The sequence below is a fragment of the Amblyomma maculatum genome, chromosome 6, assembly GCF_055883805.1.
Source record: "Amblyomma maculatum isolate TAMU_Amacu chromosome 6, ASM5588380v1, whole genome shotgun sequence".
Lineage (NCBI taxonomy): Eukaryota > Metazoa > Arthropoda > Arachnida > Ixodida > Ixodidae > Amblyomma > Amblyomma maculatum.
The window spans coordinates 134,481,002-134,497,275 of NC_139349.1; the positions used below are offsets into that span (position 1 = coordinate 134,481,002).

Below are 16,274 nucleotides of genomic sequence, written 5' to 3' on the forward strand. Positions count from 1 at the left end.
TACATTTCCTTATTAACACATTCATTACAATAAATAGTATTATTAGGCATCGGTTTAGAAAGAGTGCAAAGATATAATGGAATTTGGGTTGCGTCTGCATATGTGGACGTAGCATCTGAAGGGGATATGCATTTCAGAGCTGCTAGTTTTGTGTCTAAATTAGCGCTGTCTGTATATTCTCTTGGTAGGCACCTGCAAATGAGTGTGTGTAACTGTATGAGGTGGTATCAGAAAGTTTCTAGACAAATTTTGTAAATCAGTATACGAGCAGCGCAGTTTAACAAGACACACGAGAAAGGAGACACACACGTGTGTGTCTTGTTAAACTGCGCTGCTCGTATACTGATATGCAATACCAACTGGCCCGTCACATCGCCCTTATGAAATTTTGTAACACGCCAACATAGTGCAGCACAAGGTTTCTGGCACGGACTGACTTTCATAAGAGAGAGTGTCAGAAAAGACATCTTCCTCTCTGCACTGGGAGTTGTGCAACCATTGCTATTCTCACTATGCGTGTCACCATATTTTCACTTTTGTCGTGAAGAACGTGTTAGACCAACTGAGCAAACGTGAAATTCTGTGTGAGGCTAGGCAGGTCTGCCATAGAAGTGTTCGGCATGGTTTGTCAAGTTTATGGCAATGCTGAAATGAGCCGTACAAGGAGTTACGAGTGGCACATTGATTCATTTGTGCGTGATTAAGACGCATTTTCAGCATACTGAAAGTGGCATGTGGATATATGCATAGGTGTTCTAACAGTGCGATATGCCATCGCCCCCCCCCCCCCCCCCCCCCCCCAAAAAAAAAACAGTGACGTGCCAAGCAGTGTCCGGAGCTGCGAAACTGGCTGATGCATGCACCTGATCGCAGCTGCTGGATAGCATGAAGTTAGAGAAAGTGAAACCTAAACTATGCGACTGAGCTTTTCTTTCAAAAATGAGAAACTTCCGATCGTTGTCGTGCCTCCTTAGCGTGAACTTCGGGTGCCGACCTCACTGTTTCGTGCTATTCAGTTTCGAAGAGGTTTATTTTTCACTGATTGCTGGCTATGGGGGTTATACCTTGATGCAATTTCTTGTCTGAATTAACCAGAACGAGCCTGCCCATGTCCTAATTAACGAGCATCCAATGCCATAGACTTAGATGAGCGTCGGTTGGAACCACACTCCCAGTTCGAATTAGCTAAATTCCAGAATTAACAGGGGTTAAAGAAATTTGAATGTGTTCCGTGCTTTTGAGGTTGCAACGTTTTTCTTCTCTTGCATGATATACAGGTGCGGCGAGCCCTGGACGATGCTGACGAGTCTCATGTGCTGGAAGTGGAGAAGCAGACACTTGAGCTCTGGGACCGCGCCTACCACCTGTGGGTGGCACGAAATGCCACTGATGACCCCGCCCTGCCCCAGGGTCCCTCGTGGGATGCCCTCACTGATTCCTTGCGCAACCTGGACTTTTCGCTCTTCAGCAGCTTTGTGCGCGACAACATCGGCACACTCATGTCGGTGGGTGGATAGCACAGTCTGGTTTCTGGCATTCACTTTTGGGGCTGTTTCAGAGGTTTAACAGTGAAAAAGAAGTACTATCTGAAACAACTTGCACAGATAACGTATGCTATCCGGGTTATGCATGGGGCTTAAAGGTAGCCGTTACATGGCTGACCCCACTTGAAACCAGCACAGTTATATTGCAAGCACTCACCTATTACAAATAAGGGAAATGCTATCTTCAGTGGCACTGCAGTAGATGAAACGAACTGCTGTGCGGTTAAAGCAAGCGAATAGGTGCCGTAAACTTGCCCCCACTGTTGAGAAACTTGCATTTTCCTGTAGTATGGAGGCTGAAGAGAGCCCCTGCGACAGCTCTTCTCTATTTCTGGAATGAATGCGGTAGCCAAAGAAAAGAAAAGGAGAAAAGAGGTGGTGGGGATTGGTGAAACTCTGCCCGAGCTTGCGCCAGTGGCCTGCAAGGTCAACCGGTCGGGTAAAAGCATCTAAAAAGGAAAGAGGGGTGCAGTGGACACGAGAAAGAGGAAGCAGCATTGAAAGCAAAACTATTGCACACAGTTAGTAATCAAAGAGCGACGGCAATTTTAAGATTTCCCGCCACTAGCCACGTGGTACTATGTGTTTCTGTGCCTGCCGGTCACATGACATGCATCGTCTTCCCATCGGCTTTGGAGACCGAATTTGCAACCGCGTCTAGATTCATCTTCTTCAGCAGCTTGACAGCTTTTTTCTTTTGGACTTTGGCGCGGAAATCAACCGGTTTGAAGTTCTTGGCAACAGCTTCTTGGCAACCGGTTGATTTCCGCGCCAAAGTCCAAAAGAAAAAAGCTGTCAAGCTGCTGAAGAAGATGAATCTAGACGCGGTTGCAAATTCGGTCTCCAAAGCCGATAGAGATTCCTTGCAAATTTTTTTTACTGGCAAAACACACAAGCTGGATTGCCCGCTTCGTGCCATTATTTCAGAGCGAAACACCTGGCAGCATGCCATAGGTTCTTTTCTGAAGAACCACCTAAACCATGTTTTGGGACACGATCCGTACCTTATCCGCAGCTCTAAGGACCTGGTGCGGGCTCTGGAGAAAGGAATGCCCTCTGCTTCTACGGCTTTTTCTGTGGACGTAGAGGACCTTTTCTATTCGATTCCACACGAAGGGTTGTTTAAGGCTGTAAGAGAAAGTGTTGAGGAGCACGGCGAAATTGCTTTTAATAATACAGCTGGCATTAGCACAGAGCATTTTTTGGAACTTTTGATGTTTTATTTAGGATCCACAGCCACCTTTCACGATGGGCGCTTTTGCGTCCAGAAATCTGGGATTTGCGTCGGCTCCTCTGTTGCGCCTGTGTTGTGTGACATTTTTATGGCTTTTTTAGACAGACGCTTGCAGAAACAGCTTTCAAATCAACCTGTTTTACATGTGTTCCGCTATGTCGACGACTTTTTATTGATTTTAGATAAGTCTTTAAATAATGACCCTGACAGTGTTGTCACTAATATTCTTAACACCTTCTCCTCTGAGGGGCAAGGTCTGAATTTCACTCACGAATTGACAACGGACAACCACATCCAGTTTTTAGACCTAAACTTACAGTTCTCTGATAACCACGTTTGTTGGGCGTATAACCCAAGTTTATTGCCTTACAAGAGTGCACACTCAAAACTAGTGAAACGTGGCATCATTATGTCTAGTTGTCTTGCTGCTCTACAGAAGTCTTGTGAACATTCCATGTCATCTAGTTTTCAATGTCAGATTGAGCGACTTTTGTCTGCTGGCTACCCTCATCATTTTATTCTCAGCACTTGCGAAAGCCTGCTGCAAAGGCTAAAAACTTCGGGGAAAAAAGAGCAACGCTCCGTTGAAAAACCGCCTTTTGTTATGCCATATATTCATTGCCTTTCCCATAACATCAAGAAGATAGCACAAAGGTATGGGATCCGTGTTATTTTTTCGGCGCCCTGCAAACTGAAAAAAGTCTGTCCACTGTTGACAAAACAAAAAGAAAAAAGGGATCCGAACACATGCAAGATCAACCACCAGTACAAGTTCACCAAATGCATCTCAGGTGTCATCTATGAGATACCACTATTGTGTGGGCGGTCCTACATAGGACAAACTGGACGTTGTTTCAATGAGCACGCCCTGGAGCACAGACGATCCCTGCGTACAGGCACGGGCAGTAACCTACCCATACATTGCAAGAGCTGCGACAGCAAAAACTGTGTGCCTTACCTCGAGTGGACAAAATTCCTATCAAAAGCTAGAACAAAAACAGAAAGAGAAGTTATCGAGGCCTTTTTAATTTCCAAAAAGGGCGGGAGTTGCGTCAGCTCACCTTCTTTATTACTTTCAAACAAGGAGATACAGTTCTTAGATGGCCATATCATTCCTTCTCATCAGCCCTAAACCACTCGTGTACGCGGTGTTCCTGACCTACGCAGTTTTTGCGTCTTGATCCTTGTATTATCTTGTTTAGCGCCTTTATAAGTACCTTGATTCTTAAAAATAAATTCAGTTGGAAGTTCTGCGCTTCGTGTGTGCCTCTCTGTTCTTCTTGTCCCGTCTTTTTTGCGCAGTTTTGTATTTCCTTACGTATAGTGAATGCTATTCAAAAGCGATTCAATGTTTTGAATATTCCTACACCCTTAATTTTAACTCCAGTTTTTTTCAGCAATAAATATGTCTATTCCTCTGGCAGATGTCAACATGGCAGTAAAAAGTCAAACAACAAAATACTGTTGCATAAAAAATTGGAATGGAGTTGCCCTCAGTGTCACTTGGCCTTGTGGCTACGTAATTGTTGCAGTCTGATCCTGGAGCTTGTGAACCAAGGCAGTCTATGATTCGCAGGTGTTCGAGTCTATCTGGGCTCTGCTGAAGGGCAACATCAGCGTCGTTCTCAGCCTTGTCACAACCACCCTTTCGATTCTGTTTGGCGGGGGCACTGCAGTTCTCAACTTTGTGCTGAATTTTGTGAGTATGCAAACTTCATCATAGTGGTACTTCATGAATACTTTAAATTCAGTGTTTGAATTTGTAAATTACTGGTTAAATAACCTAATTTGGCTTCTGAATACAGTAAACCCCATCAGTTTGGATGGTATAGAAACAGCTAAATATATTATGATAAAAGGTGTTTCTTTCCTGTGCTGTAATAAATCTAAGCAATCTCTATCTATCCCTACTGTCCGTTGTGAACTCTGCGGCATAAGTCGAGCACTCAGCTTTCGGGGGTCTCATGTAGTTGCATGTCATTACAGCAAGGGCCAGTATAGAATGTGCAAGCTTTATTTATTCATTTATTGTATACCTCGTTTGACCCGAACAGGGGTATCACATGTGGGGAATACAAGGCAACATGAAATGTTAGTACTGTCAATGACACTTGGGTTAGAGAATAGTATTTTCGATGATATTGAACAGGAACGAACGGTGCTAGTGTGGAGTGCGGCTTCGGCAGGCAGGCAGGCCATTCCTATCGATCGCTGTTCGAACAAAGAAAAATTGCAGGTGCACAGCAGTATGTGCATAAAGTGGATAAACTGCTTTGGCTTGGCTCATGCGAAGGGAGACTTGATAAGCTGGTGTAAAATGTGCAAGTTGATGAGTGATAAAATTTGTGAAAGAGACTAAGTTTGTAGATTTTGTGCCTTGTCTCAAGTTCAGGTAGGTTAGCCTTAGGTTTAAAGGCAATGACACTACAATGATAAGTGCAGTCAGAATGGAGGAATCTTGCGGCACAGTTCTGAGATGATTTGAGTGTTTTAGTTAAGTTAGTAATGTGAGGGTCCTAAACTATGCATGCATATTCCAGCTTAAAGCGAACAGAAGAAGACACTAATGGTAAGCTGCGTCTAAAGTAAGACAAAACACAGCTTCGTTAGTGATTGCTGTAATATGGGCAGTCCGAGAAAGGTCATGTGATATGTTAATTACAAGGTACCTGCATGCAGACATTGAATAAATGATGGCATCACAGAGTACATAGTTAGATGTTAGGTGTCGGTGATGAAATGAAATCAACAACACTTTATTTACATCTAAAAACATTAACCAGGTTTGACATCAATATTTGATACGAGAAAGGTCGGTTTAAAATGCTTGAAGTAATGTCATTTATGTATATTAGAAAGAGTAGGGGACCGAGGAGGCTGCCTTGAGGCACTCCTGAAAGCACAGGAAAGCACAGGAGACCTGGAAAAAGCAGTACATTATTAGCATAAAAAATTGATGTCGTTTAGTCGAGAAATCACAAATCCACTCATAGGCGTGTGGGTCAAGATTCAGGCGGAAAAGTTTTAAACATAAACATTTGTGAGAAACCTTGTCAAAGGCTTTTTCAAAGTCTAAATGTATTGCTTCAACTGGAATGTTATTGTCAAGGCTATAATTAAGATCATTTATGAATAATGCTAACTGTGTCTTGCAAGGGTGACCTTTTGGAACCCATGTTGGCTCGGATGAAAGAGATGACAAGGCATTAAAATTTTACCTGTGTGTGGTGAATTATGTTTCATTAGTTTAGCGCAAATGCAAGTAAGAGATGTAGGGCTGTAGTTACTGGGTGACTGTGAATGACCTTTTTTCGGAATTGGAATGATCTTGCCTGCTTTCAAACCTTGTGGAACCAAACCGGATGAAAGTGACTGCTGGAAGGTATGCGATAAAATAATACGTGAGATGTGCTTGGTGTTGATAAGTATTTTTGCATTGATTCCGTCCACACCAGCAGACGAAGTGTCAGCAATTCAAGAAGCCATAAGGGCCACGCAAAAGTGTGCTGTGCATGTGCTTGCACTGATATTCTATCCTCACTCGAAACGAACAGTAAAGGCGGCTCATGTTTGCTTTTGATAGTGGCTCCAGTATTTTGTGAAGTACTAAGTAGCACAGAGTGCCGGTAAAGGGTGTGCATGGAGGCACACCAGCATGGACTAGCTTTAGCTTGTTGGTTCGTTGTGTAAAGTGCTGGCTGATGACCCTTTGAATTTTCACAGGCCACATTTCAAGATAGTCAAATGACCCTTTCTTTAAATTTTCATAGGCCAGATTTCAACATAGTCAAATTTTAATTACCAAAGTATTTTGAAATAAGCAGCTTTATATATGCAGTGCCCATTGGGCATCACAGATATCTTGAGATATGTGATTTCAAGTTAAAACTGGTAGTGTACTGTATCTAATAGTTAAATTCTAGAATAATTTGAACATTTAATAGTTCGCCACACAAGTAAGGTCTGAAAGCAGCACTAGGACTGCTATATTCTCTTGACCAAGATTTCCCTGGTAGTTAACTTTCTAATGAAAAACGTTACCTAGCTTGCACAGTAGTTTTTTAAGAAAGCCTTTCTTTTTAATTAAGCAGGCACACCTTATTGACCCTGACTGGTAAACTTGCTTTAAGATGAAAGCCTTACGTGTCCCAACTTTCTAATGAAAAACGTTACCTAGCTTGCACAGTAGTTTTTTAATGAAAGCCTTTCTTTTTAATTAAGCAGGCACACCTTATTGACCCTGACTGGTAAACTTACTTTAAGATGAAAGCCTTACGTGTCCCATTACCACGAAAGGTGGCGACGTTGTTGTGACCGAGCGGTGGCAAGAAAAATGGATTTCATCATCAAGAGTCCGTACAGCACATACAGCAAGCATTGTGGGGAGATGGTAGTGTGCCAGATTCCACTTGAGGGAGAGATGACATCATGCTAGGTGTTGCATGAAGGGGGAGGGCATAGCACCACCAGACACAAGATGTCACTGCACCAGTGGGGAGGAGCTGGCGTCACACCATGCTGGTATAAAAAGAGGGCACTTTTGCCCGCTCGTATGCAAGCACGCACTGAATATCATACCAGCAGAAAGAACATTAATACTTGTTGAAACTCCACTTTCCCACATGTAAGCACTCTTTGTCAGACTTTTTTTTTTCATTGCCAACTAGACTATGGAGAGTTTATTTTGCTAGAAATGAGTGTGGCAGTTAATTACATTAATCAAACAAAACCTGCTTTCTGTTTCCTTCAAAGCCATAATCTGTCCGTTGTCATGTATTGAAGCCACACTTTGTCCATCTTCAAACATTTAGGTTCTGGCCACAGCGCCTGCTTTATGATGGAGGCAAAAAATCAAGGTGCTGAAATACTGTGCAGTGTCAGTGTGTGTTAAATAGAGCCCAAGGTGGTCGGAATTTCCAAAGCACTCCACTATGGCACCTCTCATATAGCCTGACTCACTTTGGGACTTTAATCCCTATCAAACCGTAAACCAAGCATGTCTATAGCCTTCATCATCATCATCATCATCTGAGAAGGTCTCACTGTTCGACAGTGAACACACGGCAATATTAGAGTCGTCATTGTTTTGCCCCATACTTGGCAATAGCTTTCTCGCCAGTGAAAGGAAAGGAAAGGGCGGAGTGTTTGTAACTGTGTCACCTCGTCAGTAGTTTGTTTGCAGAACAACCGCTTCATGTGCTTCTCACTCTATGCATTTTCACTCATCACTGGAGCAGCTGGCACCACTTATAAGAGTTTCTTGGAACTGAACAGTCCTAAATGACTTGTAATCAGAGAAACCATATTTTCAGTTATCCTGTAACGTTGAAAGTTGACAGTCAGGTTACAGAATGTGCCGTTAACAATGAGTAAGTGCAGCATACTGCTGCCCAATGTAATGGATAGTGGTTATGGTGCTAGACTGCCAAGGCCGAAGATGCGAGTTCGATCCCAGCCGCGGGGATACATTTTGACAGAGCCAAAATGCAAGGTGCCCAAGTCCGGTGCTATGTCAGTGCACTTTAGAGAACCCCAGGTTGATAGAAATTAATTTCCCTTCAGTATGGCGTCCCTCATAGCTCATGTAACTTTGAAGCGTTAGACTCCATGTACAGTACACTAGTATGTGTACTATGTTTTAAGGGAAAAGTAGTAACTGCAAGTGGAAACTATATTGCCTATGCAGGAGGAGGGCCCGTGTGTGTAGCTTATGCTCCACAGCCAGAAAAAGTTACGTAGAGTATAGCAAATCTTTGATTTCTGTTTCCATCAATAACCTGTGCCACTTTCAAGCATCGACACTGAAATGTTCGCATTTCTGTGTCAAAACTGTATATTTTCTTGCCATTTATTGCACACTATCACAGCTAGGCTTATTTAGACAAGGTGTGTCAATTTGATAAGATAGAGGGAAAAGAATTGTGCCCTGGATACCCGGAACAAGTGAGTCAAGTCTTTGGTGTGCTCCCTACGGCATAACTGGGGGAGCGTGTATTTCAAGGGATGCACCTTTATAATGTGGGTCCGCTGGACAATTCTAAGGTGCTATGACGCTTTCTCCTACGAGATGGGCCTATTTTTGGATATTGAAGTGTACTGACTGAGCATTTCTTTAGCCTTTATAAAATATAGTACACTTGTGTATTTGTGGCTTCAGAAATGCAGTTTTTGTCTCTTTTTTTGGTGTAATTGAGCAGAAAGGCGTGACTTTTCCTAAGGATTTTTTCATGTTTTATGCAAAATGCCATTTCTGGAGGTTTATGTACCTGTTCCTTGGAAACTATGAGCCATAAGCAAGGTTGAAGCAACCATTGTGAGTTAAGAATAAGGGTGCTGGTTGTCTGATCCATGTCGAGCCAGCTTGCTCAACAGCACATTCTATACAATACATAAGCAAGGAGAATTTTCTGCAGATTTCAAGCAATACATATTATATGACAGGACTATAATGTTAGCCAAAGTCAGTCGGTATTTTCATGACTTAAGGAACATTAATTTATGGTAACTTTATCGCGACTAAAAAAAAAAAAAACTTAGTAAATTACATTACGGCGCTAGACATTATTCAGAGCCCACCCTGTGCCGTCATGTGGATCTAGAGCACGGCCGCTCGATGGAAGCGCACTAGGTGTGGCCTGCTACGTCGCCCGAGACCAGCGGGAGGCGCCTACTTCCAGTCGCCACCGCCGCGGCGCCACCGTTCGGGGACAGCCGCGCGCCGAGAGCTGTGCCTGGCTACGCTTTGAGGGAGGCGTCGGCGTGGTAGAAGCCTTTTATTTTAAGGATATAAGAGCTTCGCTTCACACAATTTGGCAACAAGAAATAGTATATACTGACATGTCTAGTGTGACCAGGTCAGCACTTAGCGCTTGCTCGGCAAGGATGTATGCTGGAGTGTATCCCGAAAAACTTATAGTGACGGTGGTTCAAGGCCACTCGGTTGGAGAGCTCGCATTACTGTAATGTTGCATTCGGATCCAGTTGTTCGTCACATTAAAATGTGACTCGGCTGTGAACAATTCGAAGCTGTTCAGCTGCCATGGTAGCCTAATGCATAACCACTTAATTAACTATGTTGCGAATTCCGTGTGTCATTTTCATACCATTTACTCATTCCTGCATACAGCTTTTATACACAAATTGATGTCAACCTGTTCTAAGCTGCCAGCGCTATCCAATAAAAAAATGTCCTACTATGAGCAACCTGTGTGAAAATGCGACATGTAACCAACCTATCTCATTGTGACAAATTTTACAATGGAAATTTGAAGATGTTTATTAGGTTAAATCTAGATGATAACATGAGATCTTCTACTCAGTTGGAGACCTTAAACTTTGTACGCCAGAACGCTATCCGTCATGGCTTCCCGCATTTTGCATGACGGGACAAAGTAAGCGCGCTTGATAGAGCCGGTCTGCCTCAAGGTGCTACGTATATGTGCCGAAAGATTTTAGTATTACTATTTTTATTGGCTGCTCGCAAACCCATACAATTTTGCTGGTTCGTAATTTGCAGTGGAAGAACGCGCATCGAGTGTTGCTGTTGTGAAACTCTTAGCTGTGATCACAAGAATGTTCACGCGTCTGAGCGCAACTGCAGCCGAGATTCAGCGAGCAGCCGAGTACGCTTATTTAATGGCCACACAAAAAAAAGGAAGAAAATTACCAATCACAGACGGAAAACCTTTCTTGAGAGAGGTTTATGCATCAGCCATAAACATCGCTCCACTGTTGAGTTGACATTTCCAGCCCAGCTTGCTATCATTTGGGGCAGCAACTTAACGATATCTTGCATAGTGCCTTAGCATGGGCACGATCATTGCTTTAATAGATTAGCTGCAGGTACTGTGTACAGTGAGAAAACAATGATGAAATCAAACGTTTACACAGCTTGCTACTTCACCGGGCCTCTTCAGACTTCATCATCCTGTTAATGAAGGTGCTCGTAAGCTGACAAAGCTTGATTACTTCCTTTGCGGGGTACATCAAGCCTCCATTGTCCTTGGTTTTCATTAACCTGTAAGTGGTCCAGTTGACTATATTTCCTGCAACAGGCTTTTGCTCGACTGACATGTCGCCTCAAAACCATTACCAAATATCGCATAAATTAAGCAACAACCTGGTAGTGATAAACAAAACTTGGGGTTCTTAGGTCTCCTTGAGGAGCCTCGTTAGCGTACCCGCACTTTGCTACCTGCTTATTCACCGTATCCTGCAATTGCTGCCTCTGTCACATATCATTAGAATGCAGCCTTAAGCCACTGCATTATATGAAATAGCACCCTACACATAGCTATATAAAGCCCCTCTTTACCGAAGCCGTACGAACGTGCCTTATAGGAGTATAGTGCACCTGACTTGGGATCCAAGGGTCCCGCTTTCAATAATTCCCATTTCACCCTTACATCTTATTGACTCTCTCTGGTTTGGCAGCTCCTGCCACATTGAACATGTCATGTGTTCTCATTGCGCCAAAGGTGTCTGGCCATATCACCAACTAAAGTGCCTCTTACCAGAGAGGTTTTTTTCTGACTTTCCGCCTACACAGCGGGCGCCGGATTTTCTGTGGAACGTGGCTTTTCATTTTATCGCATCGGCTCAAACAGTCTCAACAGTATAAACAAATGTTGTATGCACAGGCTCCTTTACTTGCAAGGCCACTCAGACTAGCGCGGCAAAATTTAGAACAAATTGCATGCTTATATAAAAAAAAACTTTTTCTGATATGTCCTCGCAACATAACCTGCGAGAAAAGCTTCTGCTGCTACCTCATCTTGTTCATCTGCTTCACAACACATCGCTAAGAATCCTAGTTCACTGGCCAGCTCCCTGGTAACTAAATAGGTTAAACAACGTGACGGAAACACAGGAAAAAGAGGACGACACAACTAGTGCGGTTGTGCCGTCTTCTTCTCCTGTGTTCCCGTCACGTTGTTTGCACGGTTAACCTATAATTAATCACCAACAAGTTCAATCTGCTGTCCCTTGTAGCAAATTCAATGGCAGCTGATAGGCCATTATGCTTCAGCATCTGGACTTTTTAACCTCAGTGCCGCTTTCATTTCAGAGGAAGTGAGTACATTTCCACTCCTCGCTGCTGTCTTTGCCTGAAGCGAGCTCAGCAGATAAAATTAGAGGGTCTCTTAGATGTCTCTTAAGCGCAGGACAGCGAAAGCCTGCCCTTCTCCTATCATTGGCCTCTCATCGTTTGCCACAGTTCGTCATTTCAAGTCGTCATTTGATATATTGGTCGTTTCTCAGTCATGATGAGTCTGCCTGCGTAGTCATTGTAGCCCTTATCACTCATAACTAAGCAGATTACTCATTTAGAATCAGCAGGGGTCATTACATAACGTCGTTTCACATATTGGTCATTTCGTAGTCATTAACAGTAATGATGAGTCATGCCTAGCTATTATAGTCATTACCACACATCGCTAAGCACTTTTACACACTTCTAATCAATTGCGGTCATTACATGTCGTAGTTTGATATACTGGTCATTACAAATCATTTGTCATTATTAACCATTATTAGTCATTAGCCTTAGTCATTACCTCTATCAATGTCTATAACTTTTCTTGGTTACCTATCACCATCAATCATTTTCATTCTTAATCTCCCTCCTGGCACGCCCGCTTTTGCGACTGGCACACCAGTGCACAGATGCGACGCACAGATAACAGGCACAGCTTCTGCGCATAGATTTTTGCTCCATGAGCCTAGAACGGCTTTCGCCTTAAAAAACAAACGCATCCAGTCTCAACGTTAACGTGCTTGCACACGCGCACACAAAAAAGTTTGCGTTTACCACGCAGACGCGAGGCGAACGCGCCCAGAAAGGAAGCAAACCGCGCGCTCAGAGCCGGCGACCCCTGCGGCGACGTGTCCTCGAACAGTGGCGCCCTCAGCAGAAATAGCGGGCGCAACTGTAAACTCCCCAAGGACACACTTGCCCATTGACGGCGGCGCGACGTAGCAGGCCGCACCTAGTGCGCTTCCATCAAGCGGCCGTGTCTGGAGTTACCCATCAAATTGGCCAGAAAAGAAAGGTAAAAGAATGGAGATGGACAGAGGCAAGAGAAAGAAGGGAAGAAGAAGGCAGAGAAAATGGAGTGATGCTGTCAGGGAGATATAATAAAGAAAAAAAAAAACATAGAACGGGTGAGCTGACCTATCGCTTTATTGCTATCATTCTTTGGTGTTGACACTGCTTCGGGTTGTTTGGTTGTCGACTGATGTTATCACCTACATGAGTGGCGCCAGATGTTTATTGTTTGTATGCCTTGCTATCTTTATCCTAGCTTTGCGCATCCTAAATATGCAGAACACTGTCAAAACGTATCCTGAGATTGTGGTGGGCATGAAAAGGTCTTGTTTTATGTTGTATAAATTGATTACTCGGCATCTAAGAAACAAGAACTTATAATTTAAATTTAGCAGCGAAGACCACGTAAAACAACTGAAGTGCCATCTTGCAGCAAAACACTGTCATTATTGGTGTAGCTCACCGCATGGCCACATCCTGGGAAAATATTCCCCATTTTCTTCAATATTCTTTTGGTGCACCCTTCAATAAAAAGTAACGCTCCTTTCAAATCACCAATGGCATGCTTTTATTTTATCACTAGATGGTGCCACAGTGCATTGAAAATCTTTGATGAAGTGGTAACCATGGTTTGCTAAAACTTTCGTTGCCCTCGCCACGGTGGTGCAATGGTTGAGGCGCTCGACTGCTGTGCCCAAGGGTGCGGGATCGAATCCAGGCTGCGGCAGCCACTGTTCGATGGAAGCGAAAAGCAAGGTGTCCGTGTGCTGTGCGATGACAATGTGCGTTAAGAACCTTCAGTTCAGTTCAGTCGTTGAGTCGTGTCCGACTCTTCGTGACCCTATGGACCATGTCACGCCACGCTTTCCGGTCTCTCACTATCTTCCTAACATCACGTAACTTCATCTGCAGCGCCTCGAGGATGCCATCTAACCATCGCATTCGCTGCCTACCCCTTCTCCGGCGACCCTCAACCTTTCCGAACATCAAATCTTTCTCCAGCGACTCCTCTCTTCTCATCAGATGACCAAAGTAGCTGAGCTTTAACTTTAGAATTTGTTCATTATTCAATTTCGTTAGGGAGAACTTTTAAACAACAACAACAACATGTATTTTAATTCTCCAAACGGCACTCACTATGGATACTGTTCGGAGAGCGTCTCCATGAACTACCGCACCGCACTGTTCCGTAAACGCTGAGTGTCTCTTACACTTGAAGGGAGTACGCGCACGAGCGTCCCTCTCTCGCGCCACCCACCGACACACACACACACAACACACGCGCACACAGCCGTACCCCGCGGTGAAGAATGGGCTGTTCCAGTCCGTGTACGTCCATCCCCCGTTGTCAGTGGGATGGCCCAAATGTCATGCCGTGAAGACCGCGAAGGCAGCACCCGGAATATTCAACATCCTCCCCGCCGAATGAGCGCTAGCTCATTAATTTCTGGTTTCCGACGGCTACAAAAAGTACCACCTGGTAAACAGATCATACAGGATCGCGTTCTTCCACCTGGCCTAGGAAACTCCTCCGTGATGCGAACATTTCTGCGCCTGTTGGATTTCGAATGCACAGAGCAGGCCCTCATGTCGATCCTTTTTCCGATCACAGTTGCGAACAAAGCGTCGCATCGCTGTGACTCGCTGTAGGCGATTAAGATTTCTGAAGCGCGTAATTTCTATCACCTGCAGAGGTGCTTGTTCTGCAACATGGCTGACCGCTAGCCTTTTACTTTTCCTTTCATCGTCGGCTCTCTCGGTCGAAATATCAGCCATCGTGTTAGGTAAGGTTGTTGGTGACCTCTCAAGCCATTTGGGTCCTTTCCACCATTTTTCACTCACACCTTGCAACAGGGGCCCATCCCAGTCTAAACCAAATTCCCAAAGCTCTTGAAACAGCATTTTCGCTGTGATCGTCACTGGTCTCAGCATACCGAGTGGATCGAAGATTCTCGCTGAGGCTTGGAGCACGAAGCGTTTAGTGTTCCTGTTGACAGTAAGAAGCTCCAGCGCCGTTTTCAGGGAATACTTCAGCTCGTCGTTTCCTCTGTCCAACTCGAGCCCCAATACTATTGCTATGGCTGAAGTCGTCGTCGCAGTGTCAGCGCAGGCGTTTCCAACGCCGTTAGCATCGAACCGTTGTTGCAGGAGTTCGTTGTTGGAAATACACTTTCGCAGTTTCATTCCTGCTGAGCTCAGTATTTGCTGTGCCTCCTCATTAAATTTCGTCTCCTCTTCCGTGTAGCTGACTCCGGTTATCAGATCGTTGACGTACAGGCAGCTGCCTAAGATATGTGCGGAGTGAGAGAGGTCCTCAGAGACTTTAGCCAGATGATGTCGTATAGTGGCAGCCAACATAAAGGGACTACTTGTGGCGCTAAAAGGCACTCTTGTCATGCGCCAGACCTCTATATATCACCCTCTGATGAGCCGTCAGATGACGCAGATGAATACCAGAGAAATCGCAGTGCGTCGCGGTCCTCACTTTTGATGCCAATCTGAAGAAAGGCCTTCTCAATGTCGGCGGTCAATGCAATTTTGTGGCATCTAAAATTCAGAATAAGCCGCAGCAGGTTGGGGTTTAGGTTCGGGCCGGTGCTGAGGGCATCGTTAAGTGACAAGCAGCCTTGTGCTTTCGAAGATGCATTGAACACTATGCGAACTTTGGTGGTAGAGCTCTCTGAACGGAAAACAGCACGATGAGGCATATAATACACTCGAGACAAGGTGCTGTCGATTTCGTCGGCTGGAACCTTTTCAGCAAAACCTTTATCTAGGTAGTCACGGATGGCTGCATCATAGACCATTAGCCTGCTCTTGTTGGGTCTTAGACGCCGCATCAACCTGGCCAGGCGTTCTCTTGCCACAACTTCGTTGCTGGCTAGCCTTTGGTCAAGTGCCTTCCACAGGAGGCTCGCTTCGTATCGCCCATCGGTCAAAGTCAGAGAACGAGTAAAGTCGTCTCTCACCTGCTGCTCCTCGCTTCCAAATAGGCAGCTGCTTGAGGAGATACCGAGGCTCTCCAGCTCCCAGAACGCTCGAAGTTCGTCTGACAGGTTGGCGTCCATGTCACAGACGCTGGTGCGCAGAACGGCAACGGTGGAACACGACACACTTGAAGCAGACGGCGCTATCGGCCCTTGCAAGGTCCAGCCGAAGTCAGTCTTGAGCGCAACCAATGCCCCTTGCACTCTCCTTACTTCTGCGTGCACAATAGTCCAATAATAATCAGCGCCTATTAAAATTTCGATGCCTTGTTTGAAGAGGCGAGTTGGTGAGATGGTGACATCCGCTAATTTCAAATCAGCCACCTGACTCATCTCAACAGCGTTTTCTGGAAGCAGCAGTTGGTCGAAGCAGATTTCTTCACTTTCTAGGGCTTCGATGCTGTGCTCCCTGCGGTCGTACTGGCTTCGTAGCCGGAGCTTCACTCGGCGTCGTTTTTTCT

At 44.7% G+C, this 16,274-nt stretch overlaps 1 protein-coding gene across 3 annotated transcripts in view; it reads left to right on the top strand.

Moving 5' to 3' along the window:
• The window catches only part of LOC146186806 (transmembrane protein 245), a 67,970-nt gene that overhangs the window by 35,460 nt on the left and 16,236 nt on the right, over positions 1 to 16,274 (top strand). For all 3 annotated transcript variants that reach the window (XM_084607431.1, XM_084607430.1, XM_084607429.1), the window contains 2 exons: positions 1,278 to 1,505; positions 4,355 to 4,477. In XM_084607431.1, the coding sequence (XP_084463557.1) occupies positions 1,278 to 1,505; positions 4,355 to 4,477 (351 nt within the window). The remainder of the gene's footprint in view (positions 1 to 1,277; positions 1,506 to 4,354; positions 4,478 to 16,274) is intronic.